This window comes from Cheilinus undulatus, linkage group 21 (assembly GCF_018320785.1).
Source record: "Cheilinus undulatus linkage group 21, ASM1832078v1, whole genome shotgun sequence".
NCBI lineage: Eukaryota > Metazoa > Chordata > Actinopteri > Labriformes > Labridae > Cheilinus > Cheilinus undulatus.
Genome location: NC_054885.1, coordinates 22,154,153 through 22,171,952, shown reverse-complemented (window position 1 = coordinate 22,171,952; position 17,800 = coordinate 22,154,153). Strand labels below are relative to the sequence as shown.

The 17,800-nt window shown below is 37.6% G+C and overlaps 1 protein-coding gene across 1 annotated transcript; it reads right to left on the bottom strand.

The window, feature by feature from the left end:
- Positions 1-5,837: 5,837 nt before the first annotated feature.
- On the bottom strand, positions 5,838-6,935 carry gper1 (G protein-coupled estrogen receptor 1). Its single transcript, XM_041778410.1, has one exon. It carries the CDS (start codon positions 6,933-6,935, stop codon positions 5,838-5,840), a length of 1,098 nt encoding a protein of 365 aa, XP_041634344.1.
- Between the last annotated feature and the right edge of the window lie 10,865 nt (positions 6,936-17,800).

Here is a 17,800-nt window from a genome sequence, read left to right as displayed (position 1 = left end):
CACCCTAATTTTTAATCCAATATAATTCAGAGGAAGTATTGAATGTGAGCATGGGGGAAAAGTCACACCCTTTTTCCTGTCTGTGACGTCAGCCACCGCAAACCTTTAACCTCACTCAGTAGTCTCAGCTGTACACACAGTCCACTGTCAACCTCTTCTCACAGCATCTCTAATGTGTGTTGTACATGTCTCTGTTTGACAGCTTTGATTGTGTTATTACTTGCCTGTCTTTGTGTTGTCTGATGATCTCACAGAGCCACGTGCAGCCATGGAAAATTTGTTATACAGTAAAAATATAGGGCAAAATAACATCATTTATGATATTCTGCAGCATCAAGCATCACAGGACAAGTTTGCATTTTTGCAGGCCTCTAATAAACACTGAAAACAACCCTGAGCATTGCTTTCCCAGGCTGCTGGGACTGTTACAGCTGGAATAACAGTTTGTGGTTTGGACTCCTGTTTTTCCCAGTCACGCCATTATCTCTGGCTGCCTCATGCACATACGTACACAGCTCAGGCCCAAAGCACAATGGCAACACGTAGATACATGTTCAGTCATCAGTTCTGGTGTGATAGAGATTGCTGCACTCTTCCTGCTATAACTATTTACAGTATTATGAAATACACATATAAATAAATGGATTATTGTGGTTATGTTGGTCATATCATACCTAGTACACTTGTTGAGTAAAGAAAGGAGCGTAGTAGTACAGGAAATGATTATATGATGTTTGCTCAGAGAGATCAACACACAATTAGAGGCTGTAAAACTTAATAGCAGGCTTGCCTGCTTTTGAACCTGCGAGGGAATACGATCTGAAGATGTTTACTCTGCACCTGCGTATCCTGGTAAACCCATGACCTGTGAGCCTCATTTCCTATAAAAAGAAGATCATTGAACTGTAAGTGATAATGCACTCCAAGGAGAGCTATTTTGCATCAAAACAAGCCTGGCACAAAAATTGTCTGACATTTGATTTAATAATCTGTATTTACTGAACAAAACAAACAAGCTGAGCCCACCAACACAAAAAGATCTATAAAAGTAGATAAAGCCATAGAGATGAGACATGACCCGCTCTTACTGTGTAGTGCTGGTCACTGCTGCTTATCAGCGTAATGCTATATATGGGGACAAAAGGACAAAAGATTGAATCAGTGCCATGTTATTAACATTAAATGATGCGTTTACCCCGTCTGATCCCCTGCTGGCAAAACACCTGCATCTTCGCTCTGCCTCCAGAGAAACAGGAACTAACAGGAGGGGGAGTAACTCATCTGTCTTTAAAATGGGTACAGACTGATTTCTGATTTGATAATAACACAAAATACATATAATTTAGCAATAAATCTCCACGAAAAATGTATTTTAGGGGCCCCAATTCTGCATTAAGCACTGCAGAATCGAACAGTTGGAGGTTCTTTAAAACAATTGAGTTTAAAAAAAATCCAGCTTATTTTTCTGAGTTGATAATTATATTTTTAGTTTAACATGAAGAGTAATCAATCATTTTAAGTATTTTTACTCACTTTAACTCAAATTATTTGACAATCATCTCTTAATCTGCAGTTTTCCTAGAATGCCATAGGGCATTAAACACTTTTGCACCACGATTGAAGTTATCAACTCGGTTAGAAAAGTCCAGTCTGTGGAGAACATTCTCAACATAAGAAGGGTAATGTACTGTACTATATGGAGGAATGCTTTCTGTTGTTACTTAAAAACTGAAGAGTTAACAGATGCTAAAATGTTGAAATGTGTTATCTTAAAAAATCCAAATAGCTATTTCTTCTCTATTTTTCTTACTTATTGGAATGCATTTTTTTAGTTTTAGGTAAACCACTCAAAATTTTAAATTTCTTAACATTTATTTATTTTGATTGTACTAAAATTTCTGAAAATCATCACTTAATCTGCAGAGTTTGACAAGAATTCCTTTGGGCATTAGACACTTTTGCACCATGAGTGAAGTCATTGACACAGTTAGGGAAGTCCCGTCTGTGGGGACCAAACCTTACATAATATGGATGGATTATTGACCATGATGGAAAAGTGCTTCGTGATGTAGTATGCCCTCTTTAGTTATTGACAGTTGTAGTCACTTAAGATAGCCTGCTTTCAAAGTTTAATTGTTCAAGATTAAAATATTTGGAAGACATTAGGGATGAAAAATATGATGTATTGCAAAGAAACTTAAAAAAAAAATGGAGTTGGATTTAAACAGAATTTCTGAAGTCTAGAAAAGTTTCGACAATGTAGTTTAACTAAAAAAAGTTACATTTACCCAACATAAATGGATGAGTAAAAGTGAGTTGATATAATTTAAAATACCGAAGTACCTGCTAGTAAATTATTACTGTTTTTTAGTTAGAATTGCTTGTTTTTTACTTAATCAGCTGCTGCTGATATTTTGAGTGTTTTTAAGTGAGTAGAGATTACAGTGGAAATTATATATTTTCATTTAAGTCTACTTCAAAAATCTACTTAATAATTTTGATGTAATCACTTTCAACCAATATTTCAGTATTTTTAACTTGTTCGGTTTGTTTTCAGTAAGGCTTGACTTTGAAATAATCTCTTCAAGAACTAAATAGTGGCTTCAGTACCAATGAGATTGTGCACACAGTGAGGAAAAGTTCACGTTATTTGGTATAAACTAGTTCTGTTAGCATTAATGCATTAATCAGGATAAATCAAGGTCCACTATTGGTAAACTTTAAGACCAAATACTTGAACATTGTTAAGAAAAACTGAGATGTCAACTTAAAAATCCAAAATAGCTATTTCAACTCCATTTTCCTGAGTTGATAGAACACAAATAGACAGTACGCAATCAATTTAAAGGTTTTTTTGTAATTGTACTCAAATTATTTGATAATCAACATGAAATCTGAATAGTTTTCCCAGAATGCCTTTGGGCATTTGACAGTTTTGCACCATGAGTGAAGTTACTAACTCAGTTAGACAAATCCTGTCCATGAGCACTAACTTCAACTTATTAAGAATAATATTATCTTCTTTCTTATTTCTTATCCTTCTTATGGAGCAGTTCTTCAAGGATCAAAAGGCACAGAGATAGCCAATTAGATTATTCTGTGTAAGATGGAGTAATTGTCAAAATTAGAATAGGTAAAAGACATAAGGGAAAATTTGCAGTTAATGCAATAACAGCATGTGTATTAAAAAGTTTAGATTAAGTCATTCCAAAAAAAGGATCTTTACTGCTTTTAACCTTTTTACAAAATCAGTTACAACAAATATTTAGAGTATTTCTTCAACTTGTTTGGTTTTACAGTGTGCATTAATTTTTTAAATTGCAATTATACGAAAGCTATATTGTAAATTCCAGCACACTTTGGTCAAACAACTGCAACAAACATTTCTGTAAGATTTCCAAACCTCCTGTATGAAAAACTCATAGAAAGCTCAGTGGACAAGTCAAAAGTCATCTGCTCCCCTTGTTATCAACATTTACCTTTTTACTGTTCATTTCCTTTTTAACATGTCCCTTTTTCCGTGGTTACATTTACGTCATAATCTTATATCAAACTGAAATTTTGACACTATAAAAGCAGGTCTGTATCCAAAAAGCAAGTCAGTAACCCTTAGTTTAAGACAGTATGAAAATCCAAAATGACAAAAAAAAAAAAAAAAAAAAAAAAAACAGTTAGTAAAAATTGAGGAATTTTAAAATTAACAACAGAAATTCTGAGGTTAATTGTGATTAAAAATTGTAATAATTTGAAAGCCCTAGTATGAATTTTTAAAGCTTCTGAGGGGATCTTTAGGTTTCTGACAATGTTGGCATTCTTTGTTTTCTATTTTCAAATATTGTCTTGTTCCTATGTTGGAAGTGCCTCCAGCAAAAAAAAAAAAAAAAAAAAAAAAAAAAAAAGAGTGTGTTTCATCAGTGGGCTGTAACTCATTGCATATCAAACAAATGCAGTATAAGAATAAAGAGGCACACCATGATTTTCAGTCCCTTCAAAAAACATGTAAAATTTTGTCACTGGGCTGTAGAAAAAAAGAAACTTTATGTGCACTTTACATTTACAATCCTTCAGACTTTTTCTTTATTTGGAAAAATATAATTTCGATGTGCATTTGATGGTGTTCTATAATGAATGATCAGATTTACATAAGTCATTTTCTTCAAAAGATTAAAATAAATGCTAGCTAAGAAGGCACAGAACAAGGCGTACCAGTACAGCATCCTTAAGGTGTCAGTATATGCTGAGCATGTGTTATATTGCTGTGTTAAAACCTGCCAGCTGGCAGCAGTGGTTGGAGGGTACGTGGTACTTTGTTTTAACATTGTCAAAAGACCCTAAATACTGATGTGAAAAACATTGTCTCGTAGCTACACATCAGATTAGTCTTGTAATGAAGTCATTACTCTTTCTACATTTTATGTCTTACAACCTGAAAATGCTCCAATGTTTTGAAGGATTTTTATTATAGCTTTACAATGTTCTTAAAAGTCTGTCTTCAGTACAGATGCTAATGTTAAATATTAACGACTGGCTCCTGATATAAGCCTGCCTTAACATTTAAGAGTAAATAAAAGGTTGTATTTTTCATAGCATCAGTGCTTTTGGAGGTTACAGGATTCCTTTTTTTCCGCTGCTGCCAGTTACTTCTTGTATTGTTACCTTGAGGCCAAATGTCTTTGAAGTTGCAGCTCCAGATCTTTTCCTCCATCTCTCTTCCTCTTGTCATGTGCGTACTCAGCAACAACTGGAGTGTTAAAATGTCTTAGTTAAATGGTCTTCAGTTTTTGAGTTATGTTGATCCATTCAGTGTTAGTTCAACTCTGTTGAGTCAGTTGATCTAAGGTCTGCCCAATGCTATTTCAAATCTGGGAGGATATGTGGGCTTATTTTTCCCTTCATGCCCTTGGGCAGAGTGTTTAGATGTTGTCTGTTGTACAGTGATCACTGCTAGGATTCTTTCACTCATGTTTCTTGTGGATTGTTGTTGTTTTTGATGTTAGACACTTTTCCACCATGAGTGAAGTAATCCACTAAGTTGAATGAGTTCTTCTAATTTACATTTTGGTGTAATAATCTTAGGTCAAGAGCATTGTTAGCTCTGCCTTTGTGGCTTTGTGTCAACAGATGCCAATCTTGATGGCATATGGAAAGTGCACTGTAAGGAGTCATGAATCAAAACTGTAAATAGTCCAAATTAACACCCTAAGTGAAAGAAAAATACACAATGTTGTGTAACAAGTACACTTTAATGTGTAACAAACAACACTGTGACTGTTAGAAATTAATCCTCTAAGAGAGTTAAGATATAAAAAAGTTCAATTTAACGCTATGGGAGTTGAATTAACACTGATAAGTTTGCTGTGATATACAATAAGCTGTATTTAAATGCTGCTGTAAAAACTGTCACATTAACAAAACAGAATTATAAGATTCATATGAATCAGACAGTTTAAGTCTTATGAAATAGTCAGACATATCCATGTCAAGCCAAGTAAAAAGTGAGAGTTTTAAGACCTTTTATACCTTGAATTTAAAAGGCATGAAAAAGCCATGAGAACCCTGACATACACCTAAAGAAAACAAACCAACATGTAGATAAACAGAAAATAGCTTAAAGTACTGCATGTGCCTTGTTATCTACTTAGAGATACACACTGAGTCAGTTCTGTCCTTGTTAGAGTGTACAGTCTTGGTGCTTTAGTGTTTTGTTCAGAAAGAGCAAGTGTGACACAGCAACGAGATAGAGGGGAACAAAGCTGAGGTAATAATCCACACAGGGTGATCAATCGCTATGATATGAAGAAGTTTTAGCATATTCTGTGCACTCAGCCTCTGAACAGTCACACCTCTGATACATCGTTCCTAACAGAGAGGTGTAAATCAAGCCCGGGGTGGCAGAAGCGGTTCACCACTGACCAGCTGGCCTTCTGCTTAATGAAGAGCCGCAGCTTGTCCCTGAAGGTTTCTCCCAGAAAGCTGTAGATAATGGGGTTGAGGCAGCTGTTGGAGAAAGCCGCCAGGTTAACAATGTGGCCCGTGAGCGGGTAGTCGTGCCACAGGGTGGTAGCAGTCCTCTGCTCTGGGTGGGCCGTGTCCTGCAGCAGCTGAATGCTGATGAAGACGTTCTCAGGCAGCCAGCAGATAAAGAACACCAGAACCACCACCACGATCATACGCAGGGCCTTCTGCCGCCGTGGCCACAGCCCACGGTGCTTCTGGGCCCTCATGAGGATTCGCCCAATGAGAGAGTAGCACAGACCGATGATTGAGAAGGGCACCAGAAAGCCAATGGTTACCTCCAGCCACTGGATCTCAAAGACGTTGGCAAAGCAGAAGTGCACCTCCCCTCGGTGCTGCGTCTGCACGATGGTGAAGGGGAGCAGCGTGGCCAGGATGGACGCCATCCAGATGAGGCCGCAGCTGAGCTTGGCGTGCTGCATAGTCCGCAGCGGGCTGCTGCTTATTGAGTTAGCCAAGGCAACGTATCTGTCAAAGCTCATCCAGGTGAGGAAGAAGATGCTGCTGTACATGTTGACCTGCAGGAAAAGAGACATGAAGGTGCAGAGAACGGCGTAGTCATAGTACTTCTCATTCAGATTGAAGACCTCAATGAGGGAATCCGCCACCAGGATGAGGTCGGCAACAGCAAGGTTGACAAAATAAAGGTCGGGGATGGTCATTTTCTCTCTGTGGTTCAGATTAACCACCAGGATTAGGATGTTTCCGATAAATCCGATAGGAAAGAGAAGAATCGTGTAGAGGCAGGACAGGAAGAGCCCAATAATGTATGATTTGTTTGAGTTTTCAGTCAAATATGTGGTGTTGTAGTCATATGAAGTGTTCAGTTGTTCAGTGCTGTTGACATATATCCAGACTATAGAGGTTGTCTGCACTTCCATACTGACTGTAGATGCACTGTGTTGAATCAGAGGCCACATGTAAGTCACCTGTAGCAGCTACATCATCAGACCCTGGCAGTTTCCACTGATGTCTCTTCAAACAACAAATCATCTATGCTGCTACTGACAAAAGTCAGGTGCAGTAAGCAAAGCCGCTACGGTTCCTTTAACCCCATGTCTGCATCAAGGTTCATCTACAAATAGATTCCAGACACAAAACACAAGTGCCTCCATGTTTTTAAAATCCTCGTTGGCCTTTGTAACCTGATGCCTCACATTATCCAGATCGTCCAAACTGTGCTCCTGAGATTAGAGGTTAGACTTTTTTTCCCCTCTAGAATCATCTGCTCTGTCTCCCCAGGTTGACGAGAATCTTTATTCAACGAGCCTTGAAGGGATGCTATTGCTCAGCACCTAGGAGGTGGGGACAACAAATAAATGAAGGAGGTTTAGTGCAAAGACTTGAAAATGAATTGAAGTCAGAAAAAAGACATACCGCACTATAATGCCTTTTAAAAAGTTTAAAATCTTAACAAAAAGTCCATTCTGATTAGATAATAAAACAGGGACTCAAATGGACAGCTGACGACAAGACAGATCATTAATAATCAAGCTTCAGACTTAAACAGATGCATTGAAATCCTTTTCAGAAATCCTCCACCAGTCCAAGCTCATGGGATCGAAACAGCGTGTCCTGACTTGTTGACTATTAATTGCTGAGACAAAAGCATTTTTGTAATTAACATTTGACAAAAAAAGAACCGTGCAAACCCCTTTCATGTCGATGGCTCCAGTCATGATATGTAACACCCAGTTTGGATGTAAATAACACCAATCCACCCTCTTCCTTCGTTAACAAGTTTCAGGCCCCAAATCTGAGACTTTCCCTGATGATGGGAAGACTGTGATCTGTTTGGCTAACATGACCTTAACAAACATTCACAACCCTTGGGGTATTATTTCAACCAAAGGAGACCTTCTGTTAATGAATTCTTATTAACAGAGGTTGTCATAGCAAAAATTTAGCATGTATGAACCATGAAGTACAGTCAAACTAACTGAGAAATATCTGTTTGATGGAAATCTTGATAGAGAATTCTTCTGTCACAGTTTCTATATCCTTGGTTTAAATCACACTTATAGTTTATGAATAGTTTAGAACATGGGTTCCCAATCTTTAACATGCTGATATTAAGGACCCTCAAATCGCAGCGATGCCTCTTGCAAAAATTTCTTGAATTCCCTGTGCAGCAAATATCAAAATACAACATACAACTTCCGTAGTCCTTCATCATGTTTTGAATTGACAACTAATAATTTCTTTGTCAGCATTCTTAATTATTTCTGTCCACATGACAAACTACAGAAATAATCACAGTAAATTAATAAATTTATTAGGGCTGTCAAAAGATGAAATATTTTCACAGCATTTCTTTAGTTAATCACAATTAATCACACTATCACATTTTAAAATATCACTTTTTTGCTTTGAAAACCGTTTTTTTTTTGTGTTATTTTGCATTTTTATACTGTCCTAATGGATAACTGACTTCCTTTTAAGATACAGACCTGCTTTTATTTTGAAAGTTAAATCAGAGATTATGACATAAACGTAACCATAGGAAAATGAACTTGAAGTATTAAAATGGAAATACAATAAAAAGGTAAATGTTTGATAACACAAGGTGCAGATGGCTTTTGAGCTGTCTGTGAATTCTTTGAATTAAAATCACACAGCAGTGTTGGACTTATTTGGATGATGTGGACTCAAACAAAGTGTGCTGAGGGACAATAAATCATGCGATTAATTGCGATAAAAATTAGTGCACTAATTGTGAACCTTGATTAATCACGACTAACTAAATCGTGCGTATATATTAGGAGTGAGAATCACTAGTGACCTCATGACTTGATTCAATATTGTTGTGATTCTGAACATTTTGCAATATGAGTATTGCGAAACCATATATTGCGATATACTGCTATCTACGCTGTTTTCTAACCATTATGCTGATTTAGCATTAGTGTTGCCCTCATGTATTTCCCCAGTGTTTCATATTTACCCCATGTGTCATATCCATCTCGTTCGTGCCCTGCTTGCATCCCTAATGTCCTTCCCTGGTGCAGCCATATTTGTTTTACTAATGTTTTCCTGCTTTATGTCAATCACCTCTGCAGACCTCACTGGACATCTGCAGCATCGAGCAGACAGAAAAAGCAATTGATTTTATTTTTCCAGAATCGTACACTTCAGCTAAAATAATCAATAATTTGAAAAAATCGATACTTGGCAGATATGAATTGATACAATATCACCATACAAAATGTTATAATATGCTGTAGTAATTTTTTCCCTGCACCTAATTTATGTGTATGTGTATATGTTAGGGCTGTCAAAAGCTGTAGTAATTTTTTTCCTTACACATAGGGCTGTCAAAAGATTACAGTTGTTAATGACAATTAAGATCATAATTTCTGCAGTTAATCGTGATTAATCCCACCTTTACTAACACATTTTCAAATTCCACTGTTTTGCATGCAGAAATGTTTTTGTGTTGTTTTGGATTTTTCTACTGCCTTAAACTAAGGGTTACTGACTTGCTGTCTAGATACAGGCTTAGAGATATCTATCTATCTATCTATCTATCTATCTATCTATCTATCTATCTATTATTTCTAGTCAAAAAATATAAAAAGTAATCTATTGACTTAATCTTATTTCAAGACACTCAGTAGGTTAATGTTGCTGCTCCATCACTGGGTATTTTTACGTATTAAAGCAACTGAGTCCTTATTTTAGCTTTTAATAAGTAAAAATACAAATTTTATTTTCAATCACTAAGATTTTAGTTTTTGCAGTTCATGTTTCTGCAACCCCCTCCCCCTTGCACGCCCTGGTGACACCCCAGGAAGTGGGGACCCCCATTTAGAAAACCACTATTTTATCAGTACAAGACAGGTCAGGATGATGAGGTTATCTGTCATCTCTACTGATCTATTATATTGCATAATCTGTCTATAATTTTAATAAAATAGAAGCAGTTGTTCCTCTAAAGAATAAAATAGCTTTGTACAAGGATTACACAAATTTTCTAACACTTCGTTGTTTCTTTCTTTTGCTTTTATTTTCTGCTTCGTGTGGCCCCAGACAATGCCAGACTACAAACACACACTACAGACTTGTAATGGAGAAAAATAGAGATGATGACATAATAGATACCGTATTATGCTCTTGATAGTGTGCAGGAAAGTCCCATTCACATTTACAGTGTCTAAACAACATATTCAGTGTTTATAAATTTGCTGTAGGAATATCACAGAGAAATATGCGAGAACTCTTGGCTACTTAAAATGATCACATATACACACCACCACTACAGATAGAAGGATTTAAAAGCAGCACTTACCTTTAAAATACTGCCTTTGGTTCTTCAATGTTTGTCCTGTGCAGATGTCAGAGACGCACAGATTAGTAAATCCCATGTCCAGGCTTCTCTTCTGCACCACCTGCTGTTTGGCCCAGCCCTGTCTGCAGAGGAGAGGAGGGAGGGCGGGAGAGACGCAGAGGCAAGAGATGATCTGTCACCCACGGTTTGTCAACATGCTTCCTCACATTCCCTCTCCTCTGCCTCTTTTCTTTTTCGACCAGTTTGTGATTCCAGGTGTCCGCCAAGCATCTGCAAAGATCCAGAAACTGAACCGGCTGGGGGCTGAATTTAACACAAAGGAAAGTTTGGACAGCAACTAAGTGCAGGACAGAGTTTGGCTGAACCTGGTTGTGTTGTGTGAGGCAAACCCCATATCTTTTTGCAATTCTGTTCACCTAGAATGTCTACCTCTTGGTGTAAAAGATTTTGGAACCACAATATTTCTTAAAGTATTTTTATTCTTGGTTTTTACCAATCTGTACTGATTAGTTATCCCTATCATTATTGTTATTATATTATTATTCTTAATTCTGTTATTGTAAGGATTAAAAGCCCTTGTAAGACTTAAGTCTTCATAAGGGTGTAAAAAGAACAGACTGTTTGTTCCAGGACAGACATGACATTTATATAATTTGAACTAATCTATATGTCTGTGCTGTGCCTGTGAGGAACTTTTCATGTGATAATAGCTTGTTGAGTGTCTTGTGGGATGCATTCATAAACCCAGACATAACAACCATTTGCTCAACAGATCTTAATGATTATACTAGGAAACAGCACAATATTTAACTGTTATTGCACAGCTATTTTTTCTCAAATCATACAGATCTGATGGAGTAAGACTAAGTAGATCCCTATGGAACTCTGTATAAAAATTGATCAAATCCTTTGAAGAAGAAGCATCATATCAGGATTAACGGAGAGAAAAGTAAGGAATGCCTGTGCTTATAAAAAAAAAAATACTTTTAGCTCTGCCTCTACCTGGCAAACCATGACCGGAGGTTCTCAGTAGGTGAAGAGGTCACTTCTACCATAGACAGCCGGAGGGGAGAGAGAAGTCAAGGCCAAGGCTGGATCTTTGCCTGGAGGGTTTGGGGTTGCAGCTCCCTTGGCAATGCTGCGCATCAGCTCCAGGGTACTGACTGTAAGACAAACAGGAGAGGGTGTGTGGAGAGGGTGCATAAAATGAGTTAGTGGACATGGATGGTAGGAAAATGAAGCCAGTGCAGTCCATTTGAAGCTGGCCGCAAAAGCCAAGGAATCTCCTTTATGGTCCACTAAATTAAAGCCCATTTTACATCAGAAAAAGACATGTTTACAACCTGGATCAAAAACAGTTTCAACTCATTTCTTTTCTTGGTAAACTGCATGGAAAATGATTTTTATTTTAGACTTCATCCATTGGATTGTATTACGGCAAAGAGAGTTCATAAATTTGCATAATTAAGGGTGTGGTTAAATTGACATAACCTTGCAAAGCTGATGGATTGGACTCCATGACTGTCATCAGGCAAAAGCTTCTATTTACAACATTCATGCCGAACTGAACATAGTCAGTGTTGTTTCAGGAGAACAGAGCAGTAGCTACAGGCGAGGTTTAGTTTATATCAGAACCGAACCACATTTCTTTATATAACGAAGAGCAAAGAACAGCACTGAAAGTCTTTCTTCAGCATGAGTTTGCAATTGTTATGGGGGAAGGGGGTTGTACTGTAAGCTGGTAAAAATAAGCTTGTATGTAGCTGTAGAATCAGCCCAATTTAATCAGCCCTCAACCACATTTCTTTCTTCAAGAAGAGCAAAGAGCCACACTGTAAGCATCTTTGTATCAACACTTTATGCTGCAATGAACTATATATGGTCACAGGTCAACTTCCTTTGTGGCCTCCCCCCAACTCTCTGTGATACAGTAGAACCAGAATGATTTTTTTCAGCCAATCAGTGGAGATCAGTCAAAGTCACAGAAAGTGACATCACACCATCTGACCAAACAGCAGTGGCCTAGAGCTCCCCAAACTTCCTGTTTCCTTCAGAACTTAAAACATGCAGTTTTACGTCTCTTTTCCTCCCAAACATTCAGCCCTAAAATCATAACTAACCATGATAAGTTGATGAAACTCACACAATTTAAAGGTCAATAGTGGTGCTAAATGTCAAGATAGGTTTTGTTTACGTAGGTTTTCAAGCAATTACTGCAATTGCTCAGTGAAATCAGGACATACACTCATTTAGGGGTGTGAATTGGTGTAAAAGCATATGGTCAATTTATCTAAAAACCATACTAAGCTCTTTTGACCATTTAGATAACTTATTATAGTGTAGAATAATGGTTATCTATAGTGGAGTTGGATGTTTCCACAGGTGTGTGAAAAGATGATAAGGATCCAGTGGTAAATTTTACTTGTGAATAGGTGCAAATATCAAAAAAGGTGTGATTTTTGGTCTGTTTAATAACCTTATAACAGTTTTATCATACGTACTTATGTGGTTTAAATCAGTTTTAATTTTCCCTGTGAGCCTTATTTCTGCTTAAATTAATGTAGAGATGCATTATTTGTGTTTTTGTAGGGTTGCTGATGGAATTATAAAAGAATAGTGGTTTAAATAGACATACATGTAATTCCAGTCAGTTTTACAACAGTTTTATTTTGCTTAAATGACATAAATGAGTCCTTATTTTAAATGTGAGCCTCATCACTGCTTAAATTAATTCAGTATTCGATATTTATGATTTACTTTGGTGTCCTGTTAGAATTACAAGCTAAATCTGCAGGCACCTCCATTACTTATACCAGTGGTTCTCAGTGGTTTTTCACTGATGTACCCCCTGGAAAATATTTTTTCAGCCAAGTGCCCCCTAAACAGCACAAAGCTTTTTGGCCAAAAAGAAAGACATAGAACATTGCTGTGAGAGCCATCTGGTTTATCAAACTTTGTAACTGATAAACACTTATAAATTTGAAGTATTAGGTTTTTTTTCAACATTTTAAATGTTAAAATGCATGACTAAATTCATGACAGATCTTCTCAACACTAAATGCAGATGTTCAAACTACTGTTGTGAAAACAGTGACTGGACAGGCATCAAATCATTTAAATCCATAAATGTGCAAAACAATGATCAGCTGCAGCAGTCTCTCTGGAAATATTTGGAAATAAAAACAAAGAACAAGAAAGAACCAAAAACCTGTAAAAAAAAAAATAGTAATAATTATAAAAAAACAGCTTAGTGGCCCTTTTTGTGATCATAATAATGACCTCTTCTCAAACTGAAATCATGAATTAAGTTATAAACATTTCTTCACAAAAATAAATCATGAACCTTTTTATGAATGGAGAGATTGTGAATTCAGTGATTGACAGGCATGTGTCAGTGTGGGTCAAACCATCCTGCCATGGGGGAGACTCAGGGGTATAGGGTCATTAAATTCAATAGCCTATAAAATATTAACTCCAGTTCATAAACTTAAGATCCTTACACTCTGGATATCTAGACACGTTTTTTTTCATGCAAATTATTCACACACACAAAAAAATTGAAGCTGTAGCAAGTCAATGCAAGCGTCCACACCAGCAACATAATTTCTCAGCGCAGATTGCAACGGATATTTTTTCAAAGTTTTGCTCCGACGAGCAAACATCAAAACACTCACTAATGCTGAGTTTTAAGCAGACAGAGGAACACAAGGATCCTCCTCTCTCACACCACCTGATGTTTGTCATCTTCTCATATCAGAGTTTTCCAACAGGCCACTTGGCTTGCTTTGGACTAACAATAATATGTGTTTTTTTTTTTTTTTTTTCAAAAACAGGACATCACCTCCTTACCACAACAAAATAATTAACCTTTTCAATGTGGTTTACAGTAGTAAAGCATAGACGGAAACCACTGAATGTTTGCTTTGGGCGTTAGTACCCTTGTGTTTTACTATCACTATGTATGTGTGTAAAAAATGATGAAAAATGACTGAGTCATCTATTTATTGGAACTGAAGTAACCTTACCTGATTTAAAGACAGGGTCATGCACTGTCTGATCTCTTGGAAAAGTTGATTTGGTTTCAATGGTGCGGCAGGCTAGCAGTCATGGTCCAAAGGAGCAGACAAGGTCAATGTAGCAGCTGGTAGCCCTGCTGGCACCATCAAGTTTTGGTCTGTCAAGGAACAGGAGATCACAGATCAGTTTTTGTGGGTCAGATGGAGAGCTTTTTAGCTGAGACGAAGGGTCGATACAGTGGCTGAGAAGAAAAATAAGGGCATAGAGCGGTGATACAGCGAGCCAGATTTGTGTGATTTTCTCTCAGCTACCTGAAATCTCAGTTATTCGGTGCGCACGACTTCACACAGATAAGGGGAAAGTGGGGATGTAAAGGTCTGTGTAGTGGAAAAGTATTAGAGGCTGTCGAAGAGAGGAGCAACGAGAGGAGGAAGAAAAATAGATTTCCCTAAATCGTGATGACAGGAGTTAAGACCAGGCTAATGAACTGAGTATTACTAAAGGTAACAACCATGCACAGCGGGTAAATATTTGTATTATTTTTCTAACTTTGGTGGAAAACAGATAAATGTAACTTTTAATAATTTTAATCATAGAAGAAAAAGTACAAAAGGTGGTGGTGGCATCAAAGCTATGGTGAGGAACTTTCTACTTGTATTAACAAGTAAGATCACATTAATACAATAACTATGAATAATAAAGTAATGGCAATAGACTGATTTGATGTATTTACATGATATGCTATTGGAAAAAAAGCCTTGCTTATGGGATTCTGACAGTAGTTGGATTTCTTTCCTCAGGAACATGATGTATTTCATGTGTGTCCCTTGTATGTTCCTGGATCGACCCACTTGTGTTATTTTGCCCTTAGCTTTGTGGCTAACTCATCTAAAAGATTTCCATCTGCAGTGAATCTGTTCTGCACTTCTTGTAGGCATAGGCATGTTCTAAAACATTTCTTCTCCTCTATGTCCCTACATATAGAAGATGAAGGATATCCATACCTTTTATTTTGTTGGGCATGGGTTTCATCATCTTCAGTCATAAAATGCTTCTTCCCAATGCTCCATGCTTGCGTCTTCTTTTTGTTCTTCTTCCTCCTCCTCCCCTTTTGCGTTCTCTACTCATGCACAGATGTAATAAAATGAAAAACCAGATAAGATGGTCAGCAGGCACCAAATAAAAAAGTTATTGGGCAAACTTAGATGTGTTTAGGTGATTTTTCATGATCTTCTAACAGCCATTATCTGGTCAAGTACAATGAATACCTGAATCTTATTATCCAGGGGGATTGATGCACAGGCTAACCAAGGCTGAGCCTAAGGGCCCCATATGGACAAGGGCCCCTGGACTGGCAAGACAATAAGGAAATTAAAATGACCCCAGTGAAAAAAAAACACACATTAACCAATTATTTGTCCAAGGAACATTTCCCCAGAGATTTTTACAGGTTCAGGTCAGACCAGTTGGCTGGTCAATCAAGCACAGTAACACCATGGTCAGCAGTTTCTGGTAGTTTTGACTTCACTGTGAGTAGGTGCCAAGTCCTGCTGGAAAAGAATAGCAGTATCTCCTTAAATAATCTCAGCAGATAGAAGCATGAAGTGCTCTAAAATCTCCTGGTAGACAGTGTTGACTCTGGACTTGATAAAGCACAGTGGACCAACACCAGCTGTTGACATGGCACCCCAGACCATCACTGACAATGGTAGCTGAAAACACTGGGCCTCAAGCACCTTGGATTCTTTACCTCTCAGATCTTCCCTCAGACTATAGGACATTGATTTCCAAATGAAATGCAAAATTTACTTTCATCTGAATCAAAGGGACTAATGAGCAATGATTCTTTTTTCCCTTGCCCAGGTGAGAAGCTTATGACATGGGGTTCAGAACTGGCTCGACACTGGTAGCCCATCTCCATCCGTATGTAGGAGCTCTCGATCCACCGATTCCAGCCTCAGTCAGCTCTATGTGAAGTTCTTGAATATGCTATGTCTGACAATCTTCTGAAGGTTGAGCTCAACCCTGTTGTTTGTGCTCCATTTCTTACCACACCTTCCAGTGAACTTTCCATGAATATGCTTTGATGCAGCACTCAGAGAAAGGCCTGCTCTTCAACAATGACCTCCTGTTTGTGTTGATTGTGGTTGTGTGTTCTGTACTGAAACTTTTGCAAATAGGATTTTTCCACAATATTCTAATATTCTGAGAACGTTTTCTTTTAATTAAGAGCTGTAGGCCACAAAAATCAAGATTAAAACAGAAAAAGTCTAGAAATGTTTCGGAGATTAATTCTAAATACATAGAAATTTAACTTTCTGAAGTAAATCATGGGAAGAAAACAACTTTTACTTGATATTTCATGTCTTTTTGATGCACCTAATGAGCCACATTTATCTTATCAAATCAGCTTGCCTCCTGTATCCATGTCATAAAGCTAGATGTCACCACTTTGACAGTGGAAAAACGTCAGAGATTAAATGCAAATTATCAGTTTGAAGAGTCAATTACAATGGCAAAGCTACTTGAGGCCTATAATAAATGTGCACTATTCCCTACAATTTACCTGCATCCTTTAAGCACTGAGGGTCCATGACGCCCAAATATTCCCATCTGATTATTATCTTATTTTGCTTTAACTCAGGCCATCTCTGACTGGATAATATGTCTACTCTTAAGAGAGAAGTTGCATTCCCTCTCAACGTCCACTGGATGGCCCACTAGCACAAACAGTAAATATTGTTTGGCAAGGTGGAGACAATCTGAGCTGCAAAAGATCAGGCAGACTTAAAGGCAGATGGATGGAATTATAAAACTGATAACCTAGGATTGTTTTTCTCTTTTTGGGACTAGATCACTTGTGTGATTTTATATGATATATATAAAAAAATCTTTTATGATACATGAATGATAAGGACAGCCTACCATTTGCTTTCTTATTTTCTCTTCAAGCCCCTAAAGGCTCTGATAATTATAAAAACTAAAATTTCAATAACCTTTGTTTTCTTACAGTAAGAAATTGTGACCACAAAACAAAACTTTCCCATGCAGTGGCATCCTCTGAAGCAGACAGTGTTGCCAGAGCTGTTAATGGGAAGTTGTGGGGTTTAACTGCTTGTGGTTGGAGCAGTGAAAGTGGGAGGTCTAAAACGAGGGAGGGTACGACACCCTCATCTGCCTCCACTTACCAGTCTGATGTGCTGCTGGCTCCATCTGACATCTCCCACAGCCACAACCACAACCTCTGAGTGGAACATCCTGCACAGTCCAGCTCCTCCGCATGGCTTCCAGGGCCATGTTTGATATTAGCTGATGCTGGGATTTCACTGTTAGTGTGTTCTTCTTTTTTGATTCTTCTCTCTCGTTCTGAACCGGGAAAGCAATGGATAAGATTGGCAGGGGAGGGAGGGTAGAACATTTATAAACATCTGCCTCAGTCATTTGACCCCCTTTAGCTGGTAGGTCAAAGATAAAGGATCC

Coding starts and splice junctions, on each gene's coding strand:
- gper1 (XM_041778410.1), bottom strand. CDS start 6,935: ATGTGGCCTCTGATTCAACACAGTGCATCTACAGTCAGTATGGAAGTG.